The 21462-nt window shown below is 38.6% G+C and overlaps 1 protein-coding gene across 5 annotated transcripts in view; it reads right to left on the reverse strand.

Annotated features, from left to right (window-relative positions):
- The window catches only part of LOC124136659 (C-myc promoter-binding protein-like), an 85222-nt gene that overhangs the window by 40007 nt on the left and 23753 nt on the right, over window positions 1-21462 (reverse strand). For all 5 annotated transcript variants that reach the window (XM_048402734.1, XM_048402776.1, XM_048402812.1 and 2 more), the window contains exons 2-5: window positions 16230-16389; window positions 5172-5471; window positions 1245-1434; window positions 56-112 (exon numbers count right to left, since the gene is read on the reverse strand). In XM_048402734.1, coding sequence (XP_048258691.1) covers window positions 56-112; window positions 1245-1434; window positions 5172-5467 — 543 coding nt within the window. In that variant the 5' untranslated portion in view covers window positions 5468-5471; window positions 16230-16389. The remainder of the gene's footprint in view (window positions 1-55; window positions 113-1244; window positions 1435-5171; window positions 5472-16229; window positions 16390-21462) is intronic.

The following is a 21462-nucleotide window of genomic DNA, read 5'->3' on the forward strand; positions in this document are numbered from 1 at the left end:
GACCTCCTACTGGCCTATACATAGTCAGCTATATGAGGTCTTCTGTGTGACTCACCATTCCTTTGTTCAAGTTCTTGTTGATTCTGTTGAATGCTAAAGGAGGATCTTCACCCTGCAACAAAAGAACCATGTGATTAATGTACAGTCAAACATTGTTGTGTCGAACAAGAATGTATCAAATTCCCAGCTGTCTTTAACTCACTTTCCGGTCCCTGCAAATTTCTCCTACATTTATCATTATTTATACTCAGATCTGTCAAACTGTATGTGTCAAATTCCTGGTTGTCTCGAACTCATTGGGCGATGCATGCTGGCGTGCGCTCTAGTCTGGACTAAGCTGATTTTATAGTGCCAGCCCACTGAGATACCATGCCACAAGTTTGACATGAATACCCCACCCAGACACAGTAAACTGACTCCGAGCCGACCAGTCCTTGTTTTAGTCCCTCAATGATGAGTGCCAGGCAGGGTAACAATAAGTGCCATCTTCTCTTTTGGTATGACATGGCTGGGGATCGAACCCCGACCTTCCGCTCTCCAGGCAGACGCTCTACCACTAGACTACTGAGGCGGTCCCTTACATCAAAGAAGTGAGCTGAATACTGTTTGTACATCTCTCATGATATGTTTGTTTTTCTGAACTTCACTTGTTTTGATTCCTAGGTAACTTGTACATTTTTCCTGGTCCCCATGGGTTTCACACAACAAGGCTTGCCTGTATTTGATGCCTGGTGCGCACAGTTCCCAAGATGAACAATTATCAAAGACCACCCACTCCACTTTGTTATCAAAAGGAGTGAGTTAAGTGCGTGAGTTAATTTTTAACGTCACATTGGCAATATTTCAGCCATAACGTGACAAGAAGTTATACATATACTTAGTCTTGATAAAAACCGAAGGACAGTACGAATACTAGAATATCACTAGTTGAGGAACATTTAAAAGCAGACAGAATGAGTTAACAACACAATAAAAAATGGGCTAGAGATCATCAGTAACTAAAGGAAGATCACCATACTAGAGACCATGGGGACTTACAGTGCCTTTGCTTCCTACATGGACCCCGACAGGATTCTTATCATTCCTTTAGTCACTGCCGACAGTGTACCAGTTAACAGGTTAAGGCAAGAAACGTCCTTCATGCATGCATGTGAAACATTCAAAACAAAAAGGTTACATAATACAATCATATAATTAGAATTCAGTTTTGCGTAAAATGAAGTCAGAAAGAACAATGAACCAACCTTATTGATGAGAATGACACATATATCCATGACAGCCAAGGTATCACTGGATGCAGCATTGGATGCGCGACGGAATGTGATGTACGTCCTGTTGTTGCTGCTGTTGTTGACGTTGGCAGGGTGACCGAAGGCGGTCGTGTGGACCACCTCACACCCCTGTAGGACCTTCTCCTTCCCCTCATAAAGCACCCTGACAAACAAAGTCACTGACTCATGAGTCCGATAGTCATTTCAACAGGTTCATTTATAGTTTTTGTTTGTTTGTTGTCTAATGCAGCACTCAGCAATATTTGAGCTATATGAAAGCGGACTGTAAATAATAGCATCTGGACTAAGCACCTTGACAAATCACACAGTCAGTGAATCAAGAGATGGAGGGTCATTTCAACAGGTTCATTTATAGTTTTTGTTTGTTTGTTGCCTAATGCCGCACTCAGCAATATTTAAGCTATATGAAAGCGGTCTGTAAATAATAGCATCTGGACTAAGCACCTTGACAAATCACACAGTCAGTGAATCAAGAGATGGAGGGTCATTTCAACAGGTTCATTTATAGTTTTTGTTTGTTTGTTGCCTAATGCCGCACTCAGCAATATTTGAGCTGTATGAAAGCGGCCTGTAAATATTAGCGTCTGGACTAAACACCTTGACAAATCACAGTCAGTGAATCAAGAGATGGAGGGTCATTTCAACTTGTTGTACACTCTTTCAGTTATATCATGGAGTTCAGCGTTATGTGGGAGGAAAGTGGCATAGGTCGGAGATGTTAATCACCAAGGTGAAACCATTTAGCACAGAATTGGTGCCGAGGGAGCAAAGAACATACAAGGGTTTTTCTAAAGTTTGAAACCATGACCTTTGGATCCTGGGACAGTTAAGGGACACAACTCTGAACAGCCTACTGCATTGTCTTACAGGGCCAGTATGTCGATGGTGAGTTTGACCATCGGACATTTTTACAAGATCTCTCAATATTTTTTAACATTCATGGAGGACCGATTGTTTTGAGTAAAATAATGCTACGCAAAGATCTCAAAGTGACTGGAACTATGATGGTAACTCCTCAATACAGAGAAAATCTATACTTGGTTAGAGTATCTTACTTCATCTAATTAAGGTATTTGTAAACACATAATTTAGTATACCATGCTAAAGGTATCAACACTTTCAACTTTTTTATTGGCATTAGTAAGTGAGTTAGTATGGTTTTATGCCTCTTTTAGCAATATTCCAGCAATATCACAGTGGGTTACATCAGAAATGGGCTTCACACATTGTACCCATGTCGGGAATCAGGTATTCGTGACAAGCAAACGCTTTAACCACTTGGCTACCCGACCACCCCTTGATTGGCATCATGTTGTACGTTTTCTTGTTAACTTGGTTAATTAATCATTTCATATCCATATTCATTGTTACTAAAAATGTTGAGATTATTGCAAAATAACTAAACAGTCAAAGCAAATTACATCAGTAAAATTACAAACTTATCTCTTAGTAAATATCATAAAACAAACTGCGGTTCAGATGGTGAGGACTACTTTTCCTCAATCGTTATATTTAAATAAATATTTTCCGAAGACACTGACACGAACATAAGGTTCACAATTTCTTTCACATTGAATACTGAAACAGTCATGGCATATGGCAGATTCCGCATATAACCACTCATACTATGTGGGCTTCAAAAGCTCATTTCCATAGTTATTGAATTATCTCAGAAAACACAATACAGCTCTCAGGTTAATGGAGGTGGACATGAAACAGCCTGACTCTCTCCTCCCTCCCGTAATCCCAAGCTCTATCGCTCCTGCTTCTACCAGCTCAGCATCACGGCAATCCTAGCTCCAAAACCTGACCATATTCTCGCAATTATATCAGCACAACACCAACCTATCTGCCTGTTTGTCAAAGGTGGATCAAGCCCCACAGTCACGAACCATATTTTTTTCCCTTTCACCTAGCCCTTACTGTAATGCTGTATCCTCCATGGAGCAAAACTACCATGTCACTAAGGCTCCTTTTCAATCTAGATGTAGTTGCTTGTTTATACATTTTGAGAGACAAAGCATTCGTCAAAAGGGGAAAAGTATCAGTGTCTGCAGAATGTGACATTCTGATAATGAATCCATAGAGTTAAGCCCTTAGGGTCATAGTGTTAGGGGCACATTATTCTGCTGTATTCAGAATGCCATCTACTTCAAGGCTCTGTTAATCATGTCGAACGGAAGCAGCAACAGAACAGGTGGAAATAATTACACTCTAAGCAAGCCTATGCTTATTTGTCTCTGAACTTATGTATAGATATAGAGATTGCTACATGAGTGTCTTGTCAGATACCACTTATCTTAAAGTTGAAAGATACATTGTATATGAAAGGCACAACTGCAGTAATCTGTTTCTTACTCACTCTTACTCACTCTGTAATTGCATAGTTTGTCTGTTCTCATGACCGCAGCAGCGTATTAATGCATAACAAACTGTCACAAGTTGTCGGAGTACTATTCATACCTTGTGAGATCATGAACATTTATTTAGAACTCTACAAAGATAAAGTTTCAACAGAAGTACAAGAAACATTCAGGAAAGTTGTCCATCATAATCCGACCTTAGGTCATCTCAATGAAATAGTCAATCACGGACCTGGAATACCATCTCACATACATGTTTGATACCAGTTATCTCAAATTGGCTTCTTAGCGACAGGGTGTGTTAGAATCTGCAGTTTGCCTACCAATCCTGTTACATTGCTGTTTGTTTGTTTGTTGTTTAACGCCAGAGCAATAATCCAGCCATATGCCGGAGATCTGTAAATAATCGAGTCTAGACCAGACGATACAGTGATAGACATCATGAACATCCATCTACGCAATTGGGATACGATGACATGCATCAACCAAGTCAGTGAGTCTGACACCTGATCCTGTTAGTCGCCTCTTGTTGCAATGCTACCCAGAATTCTGTGCAGTATAGAAATGTAGGTGGGAAATGAGGAACTTAAATGAAACTATTCTCGCTATTCAACATGAGTGGTGAATGTTGTTTTATTGCCAGCATCACTGCAGCATAAATGATCCAGTCAGGGCGAGGTGGTGGCTAGTTATATGAGGAACGGTTCCCACTGTCAAGGAGAAACAACACAATCAGGAAGATCACACATTTTGACCACCCGACCCTCATTCTGACAAACATGGGATGCTGGGGTCCTTTTCAATTCAAATTCCCATGGGGTTGTTGTTCAACAGACCAAATATCTCTACAAGGGACAGGAATAAAACTAAATCAGACCCGGCATTATTTGCATGACAGACACCTATTGTTGCTCCCATCTCTGGCAACTTGATTTCCAATCTATATAATTCCTGGCACTTAGGATACTGATCAAATTCAACACTGCATTGGATGATCAGCCGATGGTCTAGTTGATAATACACCCTCATTGTGTAATCCTGCAAATAACTGCATTGAATAACTGAGTTACAACTTCCATAGATGAGGTAAATGAATTGAATGAACCGCCACATTAAATATTAACGTGTCAACACAAGGTCCTTCTGCAATCAGTCCAGTTTAATGTCATATCCTCGTACAGAGAAAATCAAATTATTACTTCCTAATGTTAGCTCAAGCTGAGGTTAAACAAGATATCAGATTACATAAACTGAAATGTGATTAGACACAAGTGAATCAATGATAATTTGACTTCCAAATGTTCTCAACAAACATGGCTTTATTGATTACGCCCTATTTACAAAGTGGTTAATCACAGATTGCCATATTACGGAACGGAGAAGGACCGGAAAATAACTATTGGGTTATTTGCCTTATCAAATACAACTGAAGACACAGGAAACACAAGAACCTTTCTCTGAATTAAACAGAAGGCCTTGGGCATCCCAACTCTTAATGGTCAATGAACAGACTCACCCTAGGTCAGTTAAAGGTGGCTTCTCCCGACTCCGCCTGTAGCAAAGGAACATTTCAGGGCAGCGTATAGAACCATGGTTCAGGTCAGCGGGGAACCCAGACGGAGTCCTCTCGATGCAGGAGAATCCCTTGGGGATCTTTTCACCCAGACTGCGGTTGATGACTGCAATTTCAGTGATAGGGTCTTGTTTGAAGGAGGGTTTGATGGCTGCCTCGTTGGTGAATTCTTCCAAGGGGAGAGGATTGCTGGGGAGGCCAGCCACCACAAAGTAGTCCACCACCCTCTTTTCATCCATGGTTCTGGAAAAAAACAGCATATAAAAAACAAATAATCACATATCAACATCCTTGTTGGAAATTCACTACATTTATCACTGGATAGAATCGTGACCTGAAAAGGCTTGACTAGCTTGAAATTCTTGCTTTTCAAGGAAGTACACCTAATTATCAATTTTGGGTTTAGAATCAGTGAGTGACATGGGTTTAACGCCGCTTTTAACAGTATCCCAGTTACATGACAGCGTGGGGTTTAGTAACAATCCATGGTAGAGTTCTATCCCTAAGCATTTTGACTACTTAAAGCAACCACGATTACAGAATGGACACAATGGTCTGCAACCAAACTTACAGCTAATGATGGAAGCTTATGACATTTTTGATAAACCAATGTCAATCGAACAAAGGCTCTTGTAACTATAAGAGGTCATGTACACCAGGTGTTGCAGTGGGCAAAATGGCTCTATTTCCGCAACTCCATACAAAATGAAACGGATTAATCCTAAAATACCGTATTCGACGTAATAAGCGCCCAGGGCGCTCTCAAAATTAGAATTAGGGGGCTCTTATTAGAATATTATATTGAGTTGAAAGATCGTAAATTTCGTGGTTTATGCCGACAGCCTGAAATGTTTATATACGACAGATATATTTTTCCAGAATTTAATTGCCCATAATTAAGGGTGCATATAACATACGAGTGCGTATTATACACAAATAAATAAGTCTTGTGTACATTAATCAATTGGAAGGGGTGCTAATTGAGATTGTTCACTAGCCAATATATTAACAAATATCGCCGTGGGCGCTTATTAGAGCAGGGCGCTTATTACGTCGAATACGGTACATTACATAGGAATCAAAATATCACAAAAGGACAAATTTGTTCCTTATTTCAAAGCCACTCATTGCTCATATCAAGGTTATATTCAACAAATCCTTGAAAATTTTATTGAGGAAAGTTGACAGGATTTCCTTGTTTTTTTCAGACAGATTTAGTGAGGAAACAATTACAGTCCATTTCAATGAGTGCAGCAAGGAATTGCATGAAATGGTGTAAGATGCTCTTCATTATTATCATAATTAAATTGAAGAAAACAGAAAACACAGGTCACAAGCTCCTGTTTGCAAACTAGCAATACAGTACTGTAGCTCACCTGATACAACAATGTTCAGAGAAATGCCTCAATATTGAGAAGGAAAGAAAGATGAAGCGTTGCTTTTATGCTGGTTGAATAACCTAAATACCCCTCTTGTTAAAAGACAGTGTGATTAGACTTATTAATACCATATACCCTCAAACAGCAAGTTATTTGTAAGCCTCTCAGGGTTAGAAACTAACCGTTTTCGTCCACTAGTCCTTATAATGATAACATATAACAAAACCCTTAAAAAGGGCATATTTCTACTAGTCCTTATGATACCTTTACAATTGGGCAGTTTGGCAAGGACTATAGGACTAGTGCCAATTTCTAAAGCTGCCTCTGCTATGAATTACCTTAAACAAAAGAGAACATTTGAAGCAGTGTATGACACCAAGAAGCATCACATGTAGCCAATTAGGTTGTCATGAAATATATTCTGGTAGCCTCAGACTTTGGAAGGTGGACCAATCCATACACGAAACGCTATTTAATTCGGTCCTCCAGGGGAGTACAGGGGCATGCACCCCTTGAAAAGTTTAAGACTGCAAAAGGCATAATCGAGAACAAGAATGAAAGACCTTTTTTGAACATAAGTTTTGTTGCAATTTAAGTTGGGTAAATGAATAGAAGTTGTCAAACCAAGAAGTCTGAACAAGGTTCAAATGTGTAAACAAACTTATCACTACAATATTTGCCCCAATGTTCTAACTGATCCTTCAATTTAATCATCATAGACAATCAGTCTAGCTTAGTTTCTCACATCAAAATTTAGACCGATCAAATTTTTGACAGCCACAGGGCATGGGTTGGTTGGTTTGTTGTTTAACGCCGCACTCAGCAATATTTCAGCTAATTGACGGCGGTCTGTAAATAATCTAGTCTGGACCAGACAATCCAGTGATTAATATCATGAGCATCGATCCTTGCAATTGGGATCGATGACATTCATTAACCAAGTCAGAGAGCCTGACCACCCAATCCCGTTAGTCGCCTTTTACGACAAGCATAGTCGCCTTTTATGGCAAGCATGGGTTGCTGAAGACCTATTCTACCCCGGAATCTTCACGGGTCCACAGGGCATGGGTCTACCATTTGATTCGCACACTGTTTGAAGTCCATTAAAACTGTGTTAACCATGCAAGATGCGACAATGCATTGCTTCAACAATGTAAGCAGCAGAGGTATAACTGTGCTGCAATGTTGACTACAAGAGTAACCTTCAAGCATACACAAACCACTAGACTAACACCATGTCTCAGAAAATATATAATTTTATCTCAGATCCAGAACCAGTGGAAAATATAGACTTGCTTCATTTGAGGCTATAGCATTACAGTAAGGGTGGGGCGAAAGGGAACATGGTTCAGGGACAACCCACTTCATATATATGTACAATACATGTCCATTGCCCCTTACTTACGACACCATTAAACATCGAGACACAAAACATTAAACCACTGAACACATTTGACTTGAGCCAGCTCATAAGTACTTAACATGTTTGAGGTCAGTGCTTCAGTATAAACCTTGTTATAATAGCGTCGGCTGAATGCATCTACATACCTGATGTTTTTTATAATTGTTCATAAACCTGTAAAGTGTGTACACACATCATCATCCTTATTGCATATTTGTTCAGCAAGTCAGCGTTGGTTCCTTATGAGTTATGTTTGATGTGAATCTGCCTGGTCATAGTTTATGACTCAGTACTGGCACACTTTGCCCTGAGTGATTGAGTGAGTTAGGTTTTACGCCGCTTTTAGCAATATTCCAGCAATATCACGGCGGGGGACACCAGAAATGGGCTTCACACATTGTACCCATGTCGGGAATCGAACCCGGGTCTTCGGCGTGACGAGCGAACGCTTTAACCACTAGGCTACCCGACCGCCCCACTTTGCCCTGAGACAATTTCATCCAACAAAGTGTAGCAACAATTTTTCCTCACTTTCCCCAGTGGCCGATGTTTGCTGTACATTCTGGATCAAAAGTCACTTAAAATTCCAAATTTGTGCTTTAAGATTTCCCAATGGTACATGCAGTTATTTGCAACCTAAATAAAGTCCATTAAGTTAATGTGGTGAATTTAAAATGCTAAACCCAAAGGGCAAAAAAACCAACCCCTAAAAACTGTGTACACTGTATTAAACATACGATTCAGGGAATACAGGTGCCATTGCAGACCAAGCAAAACAGAAACAACTGCACAATGATGAGGATTCTGAGCAATGACCCTGACAGCATGTATAACAAGTAGACAACAGCTTTGGCACAGTGGACGTCACGATGAGGATGACTGATTTTAAGTTCAGTCTAAAATGACAATCTGATTTTATCAACTCCAAAAACACATAAATACTCATAAATACACATGAATGCACATATTGCAGTGCCATTAATTAGAACTTGCTCATTTTTTTTGTGCATTACAACCAGTGTGCATACTGTGTAAATCTGCATAGATGATCGACTGATTTCACGTTAATATCTCCATAAATGCAAATAATATATTGAAGACAATTTTAAGAATTACTAATTAATACTCTCATGCTATACATCCTGAGACCATCAACACATAATGCACCATACATGCTATAGTGAAAAACACAGTGTTATACTGTGACTGAGCCCATCAACACATAATGCACCATATACACTATAGTGAAAAAAACAGTGTTATACACTGAGCCCATCAACACATAATGCACCATTCACACTATAGTGCAAAACACAGTCTTATACACTGAGCCCATCAACACATAATGCACCATACACACTATAGTGCAAAACACAGTGTTATACACTGAGCCCATCAACACATAATGCATCATACATACTATAGTGAAAAACACAGTGTTATACACTGAGCCCATCAACACATAATGCACCATTCACACTATAGTGCAAAACACAGTCTTATACACTGAGCCCATCAACACATAATGCACCATACACACTATAGTGCAAAACACAGTGTTATACACTGAGCCCATCAACACATAATGCATCATACATACTCTCATGCTATACATCCTGAGACCATTAACACATGTTACGTACACTTTATACAGTTATAAAGTAGGGGAGACATTGGCAGGCCACAGTAGTAGGCCACAGTAATGTGGAATGTATCACCTAAGCCATGTTTGCTGTCACCCTAATGAAGGGATGTTCAACAGGTGCTTGTTTCCTGATTCCATGACACTAGCCTGCATCAATGGCATGTCAACATCTTCATTGCAGTGCCACTGATGTCTGCCAGCCAGCTGCCTTACAACACAGTCTGGGCAGGTCCTGGGCACAACATCCACCACAGGTTGGACATAGTGAGAAAGGGAGTGAGTGAGTTGGATTTATTGTTGCTTTGTACGATATTTCAGTTTTATCACATAATCATGATTATGTCTGCTTAACGTCCGAGAAAATCCCAATATGACATAAAATCATTAATGTTTTTTTATCACTTTTCTGAAAATAGCAAACCAAGGTTGATAATCACAGTGAATATGAAATTCAAACCCACAAAAAGATTTGCAGCGCCCTAAACCACTGTTCTCTCAATCTACCACGAGACTGAAGGCATGTCAATGGGATCATTGAGTAGTTGTGGTAACAGCAGTGAATATAGCATCATGTCTAAAGGTCAAACGGACAAATGAAAGCTGACACATCAGCTGTGTTTTGCATATCTTGCTCAACAGTTGACAGGAAACATCTGACATAAAGCAGATGTTTCCCCCCTCTTCATAGCTACGGTCACATTTTCAAGACAAATTAAGACTTAATAAAATACATTCATGAAAAACGTGTAACCATCATGAATGATGGCACTTTTTTGAATATGACAACATATTTGAGTGATAAATTGTGTAACGGGAAGTGAAATTTCAGATAATCAGGATAGAAAAAGGATTAAATGTCATTTGTATGGGTGAAAAAGTAGCTATAATGCCCATGCTGAATGTTATAATTGCATTAGCCTAGTACTTCCTATTGCAGCAGAATATCAAATACACGTAGAGATTGCGAAAGCTAAAGGCCAGTTGGACACTACATCTGTGTGCCCACTGCAGGCAGGTGATATTTGATGATTTGTTTGTTGACTGCTTCATATTGGAATTAGATTGACCTTTTTGTTAGTTTGTTTGTTGGTAATGTCGCATTCAGCAATATTCCACCAATATGACGGCGGTCTGTAACCCACCTTTTATGGACCAGACAATCCAGTGATTGATATCATGAACACTAATCTACACAATTAGGATACGATGACATGCATCAACCAAGTCAGCAAGCCTGACCACCACATCCTGTTTGTCGCCCCTTTAGACAAGCATGGGTCACTGAAGATCTCCACGGTGGTACATCATTCAGGACAAATATGAAATGCAGCCAAATTCAGCAGGGTCTACCTGGGATGAACAATGATCTTACACTGTCAGCAATTTTCTCTTGACAAATATTAGAGATGATTTTAAACATTTTTTGTCAACACAAATTTGTTGTAATAAATGACAACTTTTCAAGTCATATAATTGTTTTACCATGTGAAAAGATACTAACACCCACTAAGCTTGCCAGTGTTCCCGTCTACCGGTAATTACCAGTTTTTTACAGGTAAAATTAGGCTTGTACCAGTAATTCATGTGACTACCAGTTCCTGTGGACCGGCAAGTAAAGTACATAATAAATATTTGTTGTTGAACAAAACATTGGCAATATTCATACAAGTATATTTTTCGAAACAAAGTCAGCTTGTCTGTTACCATCAGGGTTTCCCCTTGTCTAATTTTAGTTCAAGTAAATAACATTTCGCTTTTCTTCGAGGATGAATATATATTTGTAGCAACTTAGTCTCGAAATATTTAAAAAAAGAGACAATTGTAACTGTACTTTGGTGAATGTCTGAATGATGTGTAAATCTAACTAAGCTACTTCAGAGATGACGTCATTGCACTGGACATAATGTTGACAGAATTAAAATCAGGTAAATTTCATACGTTTTTTATTTGTTGAAAGTTGTGCCTGACATAAATTCGGGGGGACTGGTACTTTTTAGAGTTGCCAGTCCAGTAGGAGTGGCAACTCTAAAAAGTACCAGTCCCCCCGAAGTTTCAAAAGCCAGTGGGAACTCTGCTTCCTGAGCAACTTTTTCCTTCTCCTTGGGCTTAGGACACAAAGGCAACACACACTATCGAAATGTATTTTGACAGATCAGGATCTGAAAAGGCTAAATCATTGGACTTAATGCACATATTAGTCAGAGCTTGCTGGTGAGTCTGTGACTAACAAATACTATTGTTGAACCAGTAATCTACATAAACAGTCACAGGTCATATACAGCGGCTAGTGGGACAAAATCAATCAAACATATGCCTCAAAGATACACATGTAACAGTCAAAGTCTGATGTGGCGAAGATGTCAGCTATTACAAAATCAAGTCTAATTTTCTAAAGAGAGGTGACAAATGTTTTTGTTCATGAGAAAACAATTAGAAAACAAACAGTTCGGGGACTACATGGTTTTGGAAATATCAGTTCCTATACATTGGATTCCGAAAGCTGTTGCACACTGTAAAGTCTAAATATGTGATTACATTATGGAAATGTATAGGAAATATAAGAAAATCAGGAAATACATACACTTTATTACCAGCCCACTGAGTTATAACCCCACACGCCTACACTTCTTCAACACCACTTCATATATCAACATGTTTAATAACTAAGTCAGTGCTCAAGATAAAATCCGTATTTGCGTAAAATATGGATTAAACATGTTAAATAAATTGAAATAAGCAAACGAAATAAATGCTAGCATATCAAATATTCAACAAAAACAATAGATATGCTTTGAAATAAAACTAATGCGTATATTACAACTATTAGATCATGTAGATTAAACGATATATTACAACTGTTAGATAAAATGATTGTGTATCAGCTGATCGCGAAATTCACTTACTGAAGTTACATTAGGAAAATCCTGTGCGACAAAAAACTTGAATACCGATAGATTTCAATTGAGAAGCACATCTGCCTTGTCAATGTATCTTAAACAGTCGTTGATTGGTGATTTAAGAAATAGTGCCTTTCTTACAATGCTAGGTTTTGGAAACAAAAATGTCTTCCCGAAGAAGAATCAGACACAGTCTGGTATACTACTTTTCATATAGTTTTAAATGATTTACAGGAATGGTTACGAAACAGGTTAAAATACCCAAATATCATGAAAAAGGTGGCTAAAATAAATTTTAACACCCTCTAAAACTTCTGGATACCCAATCATACGTCTGGTAAAATACCCAAGTATCTAAAAGCTTCAAGTCTTTGAAAGGCGTAAGGAAGAGAATTTATGGATGTCAACACAACATTTGGGAGCACATGCTTACTCCTTCATCAGGTGAATTCTCTTCCTAAACCAAAAGCCTATCTAGAACTCTGATTAAGTTCAAAGTCATATCCAAATGAAAAAGTCAGGATAATATCCACATAGTGATGATACCAGCAGACAAAAACAGGGAATTTCACATTTCTAAATGGGAATTCAACACAAATTCTCAAAGTAAACCAACATGAGCATTTCTTTAGTATGCATGCATGAAGCAGTGTATGTAACCAGCATCAGTGGTGTTTGTCTCATTGCCTGCGTGTCTCAGGATGGCCTCGCAACATGGAGCCGAGCTCCGCTACCTGCCACAGCCAACCAGGCTCCAGTTGTATTTGCAGTCAGCTTTTCACAGGCTCCCAGGTGAAACATCTTGCTCCACAAAAGTTATTTACATTAATTTTAATAGGTTTTCCTTAGAGAATCAATAATTTAGCAGCATTCCATGAGTTTGGTTACTTAAGATGCTGTCTGGTTTTTTTGTCTTCCTTAAATGAATTCAAATGTTTAGGTTTTACAGTGAACAACTGCTTTCAAAGTCCAGTCAACCTTTTCAACTGAATTGAATCAAAATTGCAGAGTGAGTGAGTGAGAAAAGTTAAACCTTCTTATCCACTGATAATGTTTGACAATATATTAAACTGGGCAAGTTTTGGTCCAAGTATATCAGAATTTTAGCACTAAGTATGCAATATTGTTAGTCCAAAAGTTTACTAACACTTAGCAGTTCTCATAATCTTTATGGCATTACCAATTCTTCTTTATCAAGGGGATTCAATAATGCTATATCTGATCTATACTGCCGGCACCATAAACTGCGCACCATTGCATTTTTTTCATGGCTGATAAACAATAGCGGTAAAAATAACTTAAATAAGGTATCTGAATCACAATGATATCTTCACATGAAAGTAGTTTCAATCTGAACTATTTTTTTTGGGGGGGGGGGTTCTTTTGTAAATGTCATCACCAAAAAAACAGGAACAGAAATCCAAAGTTTTGACTAAAATAATAAATTTATCCGCTTATTTCACTATCAAACACCCCTCATTCATATTAAAAAGATCTGGACTTAAATGCAATCACAATAAAGAATGCACCCCACTTGTGCCTAACGTGTCTCATTTCAAAGAAACAATCAGTGCAATCTGAAATAATGCAGTGATACAGATTGCCACATCATGCTACTGAATCTGCAGCTGCTACATCAAGCCCACGCAGTGCCTTTTGCAAGTCTTTAATGCAAGATGAGACACACAACATCATACATTCTTTTGATGTGGCCAAGCATTCATGACATGAACATATCACAAACATGCCTGCACAAAATGTATCAGGAACCTTGGGCTCCTGTGATTCAAAGGGAGTGATGTGATTTCCTGTAACTTTTTAATCATATCTCCATGATCACTGCAGATAAATCTCCAGTAAGGGAAAAAGTGGAAAAAAATGTAAAGCAGACGGTGGTGGTGAGGCTTGGGATAATACTTGTCTTCTTTGACAAACAGCAGTAGCCAAGTGCACTGTAATCAATAACGGAACAAGCCAAAGTCTTTGTTACGATGACCATCTGTGTCCTACCTACAAAGATCTTGCCACATACTCACTCCCAACAAAATCAATAAGTATACACTCGCTACAGCCTTAACAACATCCCATATTTAACTCACACAAATACAACCTTATTCAGCACCCAGGAAAATCTATTTTGTTCATCAAATGAGTCCAGCATTAAAGACATCACACATTAACTGCTGATCACTACACACATACTGTCTGTCTGAACATTTCAGTGAGTGAGCAAGTGTTTTGTTTGTTTGTTGTTTAAAGCCACTCAGCAATATTCCAGCTATAGGACGGCTGTCTGTAAATAATTCAGTCTGGACCAGACAATCCAATGATTGACACCAATCCATGCAATTGGGATACGATGACATGCATCAACCAAGTCAGTGAGCCTGACCAAACGATCGACTTTTACGGCAAGCAATGCGTCAGTCAACAACAATCCAACAACATCAAAGTGGCCTGTAAATAATTACACAAACCATTGAGTGAAAAAATGAGTACTAATCTATGCTATTGGGTCACAATGACCCAATCCAAGTCACAAAGCTTGATCACAAATATCCAACTAACTTTAGTCGGCTCTCATGGGAGGAGAGAAGAAATTGGAGCTTTTACATTGCGTTCAAGATTATTGCACTTACATAGTGATGTTCATGCATGTGGCTGCTTGTACTAGCCCGGGATAATGCCGATTTTATTGTGGTAGCCCACTGACATGCCACTCAGACACTACACCCCCGAGCCAACAACTGCTTGTTTAAAACAAGTTTGAACATGGCAAGATACTGAATTTATTGACTGCTGGACCCATGAAGATCTGGGGTATAATAGGTCTTCAGCAACCCATGCTTGCCGTAAAAGGCGACTACGCTTGTCGTAAAAGGTGACTAACGGGATCGGGTGGTCAGGCTCGGTGACTTGGTTGATGCATGTCATCAGTCCCAATTGCGTGGATCGATGCTCATGTTGTCAATCACTGGATTGTCTGGTCCAGATTCGATTATTTACAGACCGCCGTCATATAGCTGGAATATTGCTGAGTGCAGCGTTAAACAACAAACCAAACCAACCAAAAGCTTGTTTAATCCCCTTAATGTTGAGCGCCTCGTAGGGAAGCATCAAGTACCGGAGGGGGTGAATTCATTTTCCATATCAACTAATAGTGGTCAATACTTTTATTGATAAATCTGACTGTCATGTATGCACTAATTTCAAATGAGTAAGGTTTAAACATGCTTAAGACACTGTCGGCAAAATAAGTGTTTCATGCAGAGTTACCGGTGGGGAATAAAACTCTTAGGTGTGACAACAGCTTTAACCACTCTGCTACAAAACCCTGTTCTATGGCCGAAAAGGTTGTGTACCTAATCAGTCTGCAACTTTAGCCACTAGTTTGAAAACAGAGTCAAGTAAAAATCTGTTCGGTCTTGTAAGCTCATCTAAAAATAGTCCATATAAAAACAAATGTTAGCGAAAAGTATCCTGAGAGCCATACCCGGGCTGGTACTCTCCATTGTTTTGGCACAGACTGCATATTGTTCGGCCATAAGATCAACACGGGTACATTAAATGGTTTGAGTTCAGAACTTCCAATTGTAAGAGTGTTTGAGATACTCATAGAGAGAGTGCAATTACTTAAACCAGAACGTTATTTCACACAAAGGAACAGAATTCACTTACAGATTTGAACGTTCCTAGTGAAAGGGTATTCCTTGATTTAGTGGGACTTGAAGCAGTGGTTTATGCACAGCCACATGTTTCTATTCTCCCTTTCATCTTCACTTCAGAATATGGCTCGCATCGCGACACAGCATCAGCATGGCTGCTTGTCTGGGACAACCTGGAAACAAAGAAAATATTTTATCATTTCAAGGTAAAAAACAAATAAATATCAATGAGTTTGTTCATCCTGCTGGGTGCATAGGACAGCAGTGGTTATCATTGTGTCAGAATCTTGAAACATAAAAGGTCTCATTGATGCACTGCAGAGGAAAATACAGCATAAATCTTTTAGTTTGGCTCAGAATGTTTACAAAGAGGATGTTGATATAGGCACACTGCACATGAGCTTGACTGACAAAACTATCACCTGTGCTGGGACAGAGTTGCCGTAAAACTCGCATGTAGAATGTGAAATTATTCATTACTTTTTTCAGGTAGAATAGTTGGAAACAAACAGTTAAAACATGGTAATAGAGTGAGTTAGTCATAGTTAAATAGAGAAAATCAAATAAAACCAGATATGCTATGAAACATGCTAACAGTCAATAGGCTAATGTTCCAAAACAAAAGTCAAATTATTCTATAGTCATGGTATTTTGATAAATTAATATTAACAAATTTGCCCATTAAACTTATTTCAGTGACCAAGGCCGGGCTGGTATTCAGATTCAACATATTTTTACATACATATGCATCTTTAGCATGTTTACGAACTCAGTTTTGTCACTTTGTTCAATTATTGAAAAAAAAAGTTGCAGTCAACACAAATTCCAACCCAGCTTCATCCATTATCCTGTGACCTTAAGTAATACCTTGTTAGTGGAACAATTGGCTGGTTAACCTTCCCGTCTTACCAACATGTCCATGTCATGCATTCAGAAGATGGGGAGTGGTTACAGTAATGAACTTGCCAGTGTATTTGAAACAATACAGGACTGGAATTATATCCCTTGACCCATATTTTAAGACATTACAAGGCTTAGTCAGAAGTTCATCCTGGCAACTTTTGACCTACTTGTTATTGACCAAATTGAAGGCTTCACTGGCACATGACCAGTCGGGCTAATCATAACAAGATAAATTTATTCAATTATCTAGCAATGTTATGAAAGTATAGTGAAATGGAAACTACATAAAGAAATGTAATTTACTCTTGCCTAGTCAGGTGAATGGAGTGAGTCAGATGGTAATGAGTTACTGCATCGCTGGACAGCAGCTAACTACAGCTATCAATTCCATATGTTCCACAACACTAAGATCCATCATACAGACTTGGAGTTCTGTACAACCAGGCATTTTGTTAGGAGACAAATGGCATTTGGACAGTCTGCGACTTAATACACAAGTCCGAAGCCCGTGTGAAGTAATATTTCTTCTGGTCAAGTAAGATGTGCTGACACTACTCTATTTACTGAGTCTAAAATCTACTGAAAATAATGCCAAAACACAAATTCGGGCAAGAAAAAGTTTTTTGCAAAGACTGTAGGGACTTTGTCACGATTTTATCAACCTTTGATGTCCTTCTTTCATATCTGTACCAAATTGTAAAAAAAATAGGTTTTTTTTAATGACAATACGCAAATGTCCTAGAATATGAACCACCCTGAAACTGTGACACCAGATTACATGGACAAGGATACTATTCCTGAAGATCAGACAAGGACACAGTCTTAAGTCCAGAGTCTAAAGATAATTTGGAAGACTAGGTATATGTTTGCTCTCAAAAATCATGTTATGTAACCATGGTTTATGTAACCACAAGTAGAAATTAAGTTGGGAACCAGATGGATTTGACACAAGGTGTCTGTCGCTTTTCTAATGTGTATCCATACATCATGCTGTGTAATACAGAACTGTTCAGTAGTGGTTCATTAACATGGTTGCAGTTTAAAGATGCTTAGCATTTTCAAAATTTGGTGATGAACTCTCCATATCAATGACAGGGGTGAAACGATACACCGGTGCATCATGAATTTTCATGTAATGATACGATACAAGATACATTTTTTTCTGTATCGATACAAGATGGTACACTTGCTGAAATAAATTATTTACTTTCCGTTTACTGATACAGACTATAGCTGCTGATACTGCAAAATGTGTTGTAATTAGCATTTAAAGTTCACTACTAAAAATAGCCACAACAAACATGTGGCCATAGCTTGCTTATTCTTTTGCACCTGCTCTGAAATATTTATTGTCAAGAAGTTTCCATGAGATTTGATGTAAATATGAGTATCGCGAAACATATTGTATTGTGACCTATGTATCGTGATACGTATCGTATCATGACCTTACTGTATTGTTGGGGCATTCGATATCATGATACAACTTTCAATACCATTATCATGTCTTAGGTTGGTACACAGTAACACTAAAATCTACTGAAATTATGACGCCATTTATGACAAATTCTAGCATATTCAGTACGACTGTTTTCATCCAAGACTGGTATTAGTCATTTTATTCCTCGACATATTGTCATGGCTGTATGCTGCCAGATGTGGCCAATCATTAGCATACCAGTAATACTTCAAGTAGTCACCAGTCAGCATGATACATCACAATACCCTGCATCAGCAGTATCCAGCAGCCTCATGAGTACATAATTATCAAAATTGTAGCCAAATAGCCGCATGGATTCACCAGGTAGATCAAATTGTTTTAATGAGATTCTCAGTAAGTCTTGTTCAGCATGTGCTATGTATGCACATTTGAGTTGATATAACACTTGCTACATTGTCATGATCAGGCCATCTAGGGAGAATACTCAAATCTACACTCACTCCAATTAAAAATAGATGCAGATGAAAGCATGCTTGACTCCCTCCCATGGGACTCACACAAATGATCCAGTTGGAAATGTTGATTGTGATGTTATGTGAATACTCAAGCATGTCCAGTGCATGTTATTTTGGATTTTTGACTTCCTTGTTCATGTTGTTTACAAATATTGTGTACTTAGGCAAATATTAAAAAACAAGATGATTAATCACAGTAAACATCAGTTGAATGTCTGGTGGGTTTTCGAATCTGGAATTTATTACTATAAACACATGATAAAGAAAGAGGGTCTACTGGACTCGGTGAAAAGATACCATGGATCTGTGATCACAGCAGAGGGGGATACAGAGTGGCCGAATGAAACACAAGTAGTTGGGGTCTACGACAGCTGTGAGCAGCATGTCAGATAATCATTACAGCATGTCAGCACAGTACTGGAGACAGCCACATGACAGCTTCCACACTTTCACTACTTTGACTGAACTGGGTATTGGTAGGAGCGAGTTGGTTCCACACTACTCTGAACACCACTGCAGTTTCATCACAGCTTTATGTCGGAGATAAGCCCAAAGCAGTGTTTGAAATTAAAACAATTGCCAGACTGCCATCAGGACCCATAGACTTTAGAAGCTGCAGGCCCCAACTGAGCTCTTCAGAGCCTCATTCAAAACACTGAAGCATATTGTGACAAATAAATCAACACATAAATTTACTACAGGCCATAAGGACCCATACAAAGTTTAACTTTGAGCCCAACAGAAGATCTACCTTCCACTGGCCTACGGGTGCTAATTTGGGACACTTGCCCAGTGTGGATCTGGTGTAAGACATTTACCACTTTGGTGAGAGCACTGAGCACAGCTATGGCGCTAACAAGTAGGGCTGTTATGATCTCACTCGCGTATTCGGTGATTCGAACCGTAACCATTCATGAATTGAATTCGTAATTCATGGCCACTAGAATCGAATATTTATGAATATGCTATCATGTATATTTACATACCCTGTGCCTAAAAATATCCATAACAACATATTATATGCATAGATTTCTTTCAATGACAACACTCTAATAATATTTAATTTGACAGTATTGTTGTCGTTGGTTATTGTCGCATTTGAGCAGATACACCTGGATAGGTGCAGTGTATAAATGTATATTTTATTAATAATTAACAAACAATGTCAAATAATTTATGATATTGTTTCACTGAATATAATAAATAATACATAAACTGCTGACTTGTTATTGTTATTGTTAATTGATATTGGTATTCGTTACCCTATCTTCGTGATATGAATCGTATTCGCCTCACACTGTATTCGCTGCAGCCCTACTAACAAGACAAGACTCACAGTCAGGGCACTTTCAAACGCATGATTAGTATGATCCTGACACCTGCAGTGAACTGCATTGTCTCAGATGAACTGAACTCACGACATGCAGACCCCAGCATGATTTTAAGGGATGCAACTGCTGACTGAAGTAATACTACATTCAATGCCTCAAATGTCTTCTGTACTAAATAATACATGTACATGTATTGTGCCAAATGGCCAGCTGCACAAGCAGGCATAGCACAATAAGAGAGGCAGCAAAAGAAACTTACAGCTTTTGCCAATTAGTCCTTATAACAGGGATAATTCTAGGGTGGGGCCTTGTGCTTTTAGCTGCTAAATTTGAAAAAAAGGTCCACATTTTCAAATACAATTGTGTTGTATGTGCGTACCTCTAGAATATTTGAAATTTTCATATAAGTGCCCATATAAGAAAATTCCTAAATTGAGCCCTGTTATAATGATAACATAGCAAAACCCTTAAAACAGGCAAATATCTACTAGTCCTTATAATAGTTAATTGGGCAGTTTGGCAAGGACTACAGGACTTAGTGCCAATTTCTAATGCCAGGGGGTTGAACAGTGTTTAATCTGGCATCAAGATTCACTTAAATAGCCATGTGCACAAAAAACATATGTGTGCATCAGCTTGCGTGCTAATGCCAGTTTTACAGTGCTAGCTGCACTTTAACATGGATACCTACTCAAATTATATTGATTCCTAATCCTATCAGTCCTTGTTTTATGCCCTGAATGCCAAGTGCCAGGCAGGGTAAAAACAAGAACCATCTTTCAACATCTTTTAATATGAGGTGTCCTGGAGATCGAACCACAGACCTGCTCTTCAGACAGATGCTCTACTCCACTACACCAAAGAGGCAATTCTACAGCACTATAACATACTGTTGTTATCACAACATAATGTAGACTTATAATTGTGTCCCCATCTATTTCATGGATAACAGGCGCCAAATCTCAAATCTATTTATATTGTGAACAGTTGTCTTTATTGTCATGGCCTGTGTAATATCCAAACTACTTCAAGATTTCCTCATACTGTATGGTTGATAAG

This window comes from Haliotis rufescens, unplaced genomic scaffold (assembly GCF_023055435.1).
Source record: "Haliotis rufescens isolate VD_foot unplaced genomic scaffold, xgHalRufe1.0.p SCAF_1, whole genome shotgun sequence".
NCBI lineage: Eukaryota > Metazoa > Mollusca > Gastropoda > Lepetellida > Haliotidae > Haliotis > Haliotis rufescens.